The 5,611-nt window shown below is 37.7% G+C and overlaps 1 protein-coding gene across 1 annotated transcript; it reads right to left on the bottom strand.

Annotated features, from left to right (window-relative positions):
- Nucleotides 1-1,545: 1,545 nt before the first annotated feature.
- LOC120928333 (cilia- and flagella-associated protein 251-like) lies at nucleotides 1,546-2,781 on the bottom strand (the record flags this gene model as incomplete). Its single annotated transcript, XM_040339431.1, has 1 exon — nucleotides 1,546-2,781. A coding segment is annotated over one exon (1,236 nt), but the record flags the coding sequence as incomplete, so codon positions are not given.
- Nucleotides 2,782-5,611: the final 2,830 nt, after the last annotated feature.

Here is a 5,611-nt window from a genome sequence, read left to right as displayed (position 1 = left end):
ACACTCTTGCTAGATGTATTGCCTCATAATACCCCTCTGGGTCTGGAAGCCCTACCCCACCTTTTTCTTTTGGTAGGATCAAAATATCTCTACGAGTTCTAGCGGGTTTTCCGGCCCATACAAACCTTGCCAGTCTTACTCTTAACTCTCTAAAGTATCCCACCGGGATCTTAGTAGGCAAGGTCTGTAATAGGTATAGCAATCTTGGCATTACATTAATTTTGATTATGTTGATCCTACCAAACCACGTAAACACCTCCTTGTCCCATTTCTTTAGATAATTTAATCTGTCGGGCCAGGGGCACAAAATTAAATTCAAATATCCTATTTAATCTATTGGGTATTTTTGTCCCGAGGTAACTTATATGAGAATGTGTTCATCTAAAAGCAAAAAAAATTGACAGTTTTTGTTATAGTACTGTACTCGTCTCAATGCCCATTGCTTCTGATTTATTATAGTTGACCTTAAAATTAGACAATCTTCCATACTTATCCATTTCAGCCCTTAATGACGGCAAGGGTAGAACTGGGCGGGTTATAAAGAGCAACAGGTCGTCCGCAAATGTGGCCACTTTATGTTCCCTTCCCTTCACTCTGATGCCTCCAATATCTGGATTGGCCCTTATTGTTCTGAGGAATGGCCTATGTCTTTACTGCAGAGCTGATGGTCATATAATAAAGTCCTGTCATGTCCGTCCAGGAAACTCTTGGGTCTAGGTCGCTTAGATGGAGGTGATCTAGACCAGAACCTGAATTCCACCACTTGCCCTTAATTCATCATACCTGTCTCGATTCATTGGGCCCGGAACTCGTATCAATTTTCTGTATATGTGGACTCTGGGGCATACTCTCTCTCTCTCACACCCTCTCTCTCTCTCCTCCCATCTCTCTCTCTCACACCCCCTCTCTCTCACCCCCTCTCACACCCCCCCTCAGCCTCCTCTCCCTCTCTCTCTCTCACCCCCTCTCTCTTTCTCAACTACCTTTCTCACACCCCCTCTCTCTCACCCCTCCTTTCTCTCACCCCTTCTCTCTCTCATCAATCTCTCTCTTTCCCCCTCTCACCCCATCCCTTACCCACAGGACACAGGGGGCCTCATGATCTCCTATTACCTGGGGGCACCTTGAGTTGTCAGTCCAACCCTGCTCTTTAATGAGTCAAAGCTATTGCAATTATCAAAGCCAATGCTTCCCACTGATTGTAGAGCTCTAGCTAGGGGCCTAATGATTCTTTGAAAAGAGAATAAAGAGAAAAGTTCCTGCTCTGCAGCATGAAAAGTGAATCGTTCTCCAGCTGTACTAGGTGTACGGAGGCCGAGTGGGTTGTTAATGCTCAATACACTTGTCCTCACAACAAAAAAGTACAAATGGTGATGGGACAGTAAACATGAGGACTCATTGAAATTATTATTTTTTAAACCAATAGAAGAAAGTACTTTATTATATATTATTATATACATACAGTATTAAAGACAATTTACTGAATGATGTTCACATAATAAATTGTGAATGTGAATATTCACTTCAATTATCCAATTCTGCATATTAAATAAATATGTAGCCAGGTGCTGGACTACAGCAATATGGAAAAAGAGCTTCTTCTTCTTCTTCTTCTTCTTCTTCTTCTTCTTCTTCTTCTTCTTCTTCTTCTTCTTCTTCTTCTTCTTCTTCTTCTTCTTCTTCTTCTTCTTCTTCTTCTTCTTCTTCTTCTTCTTCTTCTTCTTCTTCTTCTTCTTCTTCTTCTTCTTCTTCTTCTTCTTCTTCTTCTTCTTCTTCTTCTTCTTCTTCTTCTTCTTCTTCTTCTTCTTCTTCTTCTTCTTCTTCTTCTTCTTCTTCTTCTTCTTCTTCTTCTTCTTCTTCTTCTTCTTCTTCTTCTTCTTCTTCTTCTTCTTCTTCTTCTTCTTCTTCTTCTTCTTCTTCTTCTTCTTCTTCTTCTTCTTCTTCTTCTTCTTCTTCTTCTTCTTCTTCTTCTTCTTCTTCTTCTTCTTCTTCTTCTTCTTCTTCTTCTTCTTCTTCTTCTTCTTCTTCTTCTTCTTCTTCTTCTTCTTCTTCTTCTTCTTCTTCTTCTTCTTCTTCTTCTTCTTCTTCTTCTTCTTCTTCTTCTTCTTCTTCTTCTTCTTCTTCTTCTTCTTCTTCTTCTTCTTCTTCTTCTTCTTCTTCTTCTTCTTCTTCTTCTTCTTCTTCTTCTTCTTCTTCTTCTTCTTCTTCTTCTTCTTCTTCTTCTTCTTCTTCTTCTTCTTCTTCTTCTTCTTCTTCTTCTTCTTCTTCTTCTTCTTCTTCTTCTTCTTCTTCTTCTTCTTCTTCTTCTTCTTCTTCTTCTTCTTCTTCTTCTTCTTCTTCTTCTTCTTCTTCTTCTTCTTCTTCTTCTTCTTCTTCTTCTTCTTCTTCTTCTTCTTCTTCTTCTTCTTCTTCTTCTTCTTCTTCTTCTTCTTCTTCTTCTTCTTCTTCTTCTTCTTCTTCTTCTTCTTCTTCTTCTTCTTCTTCTTCTTCTTCTTCTTCTTCTTCTTCTTCTTCTTCTTCTTCTTCTTCTTCTTCTTCTTCTTCTTCTTCTTCTTCTTCTTCTTCTTCTTCTTCTTCTTCTTCTTCTTCTTCTTCTTCTTCTTCTTCTTCTTCTTCTTCTTCTTCTTCTTCTTCTTCTTCTTCTTCTTCTTCTTCTTCTTCTTCTTCTTCTTCTTCTTCTTCTTCTTCTTCTTCTTCTTCTTCTTCTTCTTCTTCTTCTTCTTCTTCTTCTTCTTCTTCTTCTTCTTCTTCTTCTTCTTCTTCTTCTTCTTCTTCTTCTTCTTCTTCTTCTTCTTCTTCTTCTTCTTCTTCTTCTTCTTCTTCTTCTTCTTCTTCTTCTTCTTCTTCTTCTTCTTCTTCTTCTTCTTCTTCTTCTTCTTCTTCTTCTTCTTCTTCTTCTTCTTCTTCTTCTTCTTCTTCTTCTTCTTCTTCTTCTTCTTCTTCTTCTTCTTCTTCTTCTTCTTCTTCTTCTTCTTCTTCTTCTTCTTCTTCTTCTTCTTCTTCTTCTTCTTCTTCTTCTTCTTCTTCTTCTTCTTCTTCTTCTTCTTCTTCTTCTTCTTCTTCTTCTTCTTCTTCTTCTTCTTCTTCTTCTTCTTCTTCTTCTTCTTCTTCTTCTTCTTCTTCTTCTTCTTCTTCTTCTTCTTCTTCTTCTTCTTCTTCTTCTTCTTCTTCTTCTTCTTCTTCTTCTTCTTCTTCTTCTTCTTCTTCTTCTTCTTCTTCTTCTTCTTCTTCTTCTTCTTCTTCTTCTTCTTCTTCTTCTTCTTCTTCTTCTTCTTCTTCTTCTTCTTCTTCTTCTTCTTCTTCTTCTTCTTCTTCTTCTTCTTCTTCTTCTTCTTCTTCTTCTTCTTCTTCTTCTTCTTCTTCTTCTTCTTCTTCTTCTTCTTCTTCTTCTTCTTCTTCTTCTTCTTCTTCTTCTTCTTCTTCTTCTTCTTCTTCTTCTTCTTCTTCTTCTTCTTCTTCTTCTTCTTCTTCTTCTTCTTCTTCTTCTTCTTCTTCTTCTTCTTCTTCTTCTTCTTCTTCTTCTTCTTCTTCTTCTTCTTCTTCTTCTTCTTCTTCTTCTTCTTCTTCTTCTTCTTCTTCTTCTTCTTCTTCTTCTTCTTCTTCTTCTTCTTCTTCTTCTTCTTCTTCTTCTTCTTCTTCTTCTTCTTCTTCTTCTTCTTCTTCTTCTTCTTCTTCTTCTTCTTCTTCTTCTTCTTCTTCTTCTTCTTCTTCTTCTTCTTCTTCTTCTTCTTCTTCTTCTTCTTCTTCTTCTTCTTCTTCTTCTTCTTCTTCTTCTTCTTCTTCTTCTTTTTCCATATTGCTGTAGTCCAGCACCTGGCTACATATTTATTTAATATGCAGAATTGGATAATTGAAGTGAATATTCACATTCACAATTTATTATGTGAACATCATTCAGTAAATTGTCTTTAATACTGTATGTATATAATAATATATAATAAAGTACTTTCTTCTATTGGTTTAAAAAATAATAATTTCAATGAGTCCTCTTCTTCTTCTCAGAAATACTGATGCACCTTTCTCCTTCCACCAGCAGGGGGAGTGCTAAACCCAAGCAAGCCCATAAACTTCTATGCAGAGCGCTGAGACTCCTAGGAGTTGTAGTTTGGGACATCAGCCATACCATGGGACAAGTAGACTCCTTATACTACAGATCCCAATAGGCATTGTTCAGTAGGAGGAGAAGCAGAGATCTGAGCTTGAGACTGGGAGTGAGGACACCCAGGGCAGCAGAGCACCAGATGCATCACAGTACCTTCACTGCTGCTGTAGGGAGACTGAAGCATCCACTCACCCTCTGCTTCCCATCACTGATCGCCGGAGGCTTTCTGGAAAAGATCAATAGGAAGCCCCCTTCTGCAGCAAGAGGTCACTGCAGCATCTGGCAACTGGTGAGAGCACTTTTCGCTCATTGCTGATAGTGCTAGCAGGGATTGAGAGCAGGAAACCAAGTGTACCAATCCATACTGCACTCTATACCACACTTTTTCCAAACCTAGACTGCACCTATACCAACCCTATACCGCATTATACTTAAACCTTTACTGCATCTGAACCACATCTACTTTGCACCTGTGCCAAGACTATAACATACCTATTCTGTACCTATACTGCATTTAGGTTACCTGGGACTGTCATTAAGTGCACTATCGCTCTTAAAGGGCCCCAACAATACCCGGCAGAAGAACATCTCAAAGGACCATATTAATTATTCTGCAAGGCCCCCTTGTTTTCCTGCCTCCTCCGCTACCCTCCTTCTTTTCTTTTGGACAATGCATACCCAGTCGGTCTAGGACTAGCATCACCGCAAAATATATTTTTCCTACTGCTCTATGATCCATTTGAGGTAGCATTGCTACTATTTATGCTTTTCTGGACACCTAGTCCTTACTGTTAATCACTTTGCATGCTAAATTGTGTTATTACCATTGTTAATTCATTTTATGCTTGCCTAGTCTCTAACCATATTTGTTGACAATATATTAAGTTTGCTTTTACTTCCTGGTTTGGTGCCTGTTTTCTTTGATATAGCACTACTACTGGGTACTAAGTATTACTGTCAGTGATTTCCTATGATATTGTATGTTTGTACACTCAACATGGTGTATTAGAGGTGCTGAGTTTCTTTTTTTTGGAAAAGGTTTATTTTTACATGGTTTAATAACTGCTGTCTATCATCACGCATTTTGTTGTATGAATATTCTAAAATCCTTTCGAAAATCAGCCTAATTGTGTTAACAAATTTAGTGAAGTAGGATATGGCTTATATCTTTGCCAATCCCATAAAAAAATGTGGTTTTCATTATTAAAATTTTTAGAGAATATTAGCCATCTACTTTCTTGAAGAACTGGTATACACATATTCATGTGACACATGTATGGTCAGATAAATATTTGCATATATCTAAAGGCAGATTTGCATCAGCAAACAGGAAAGCTACAGTGCCACATAAACATGAGGACAGGTGCAGATATGCATGTATGTTTTACATGTCTCTACATCTCTTACAAGCAGCCAGTTATGGTTATTAAATTGAACAGCAGTCTAATTCTACTCTGCAGTTGAAGATTCCATCATTTTGGTCTGTGAGAGTCATTATCAGCTATATAG

This window comes from Rana temporaria, chromosome 2 (genome assembly GCF_905171775.1).
Source record: "Rana temporaria chromosome 2, aRanTem1.1, whole genome shotgun sequence".
Taxonomy (NCBI): Eukaryota; Metazoa; Chordata; class Amphibia; order Anura; family Ranidae; genus Rana; species Rana temporaria.
The sequence above is the reverse complement of the archived record's forward strand: the minus strand, read 5'-3'. Positions and strand labels throughout refer to the sequence as shown.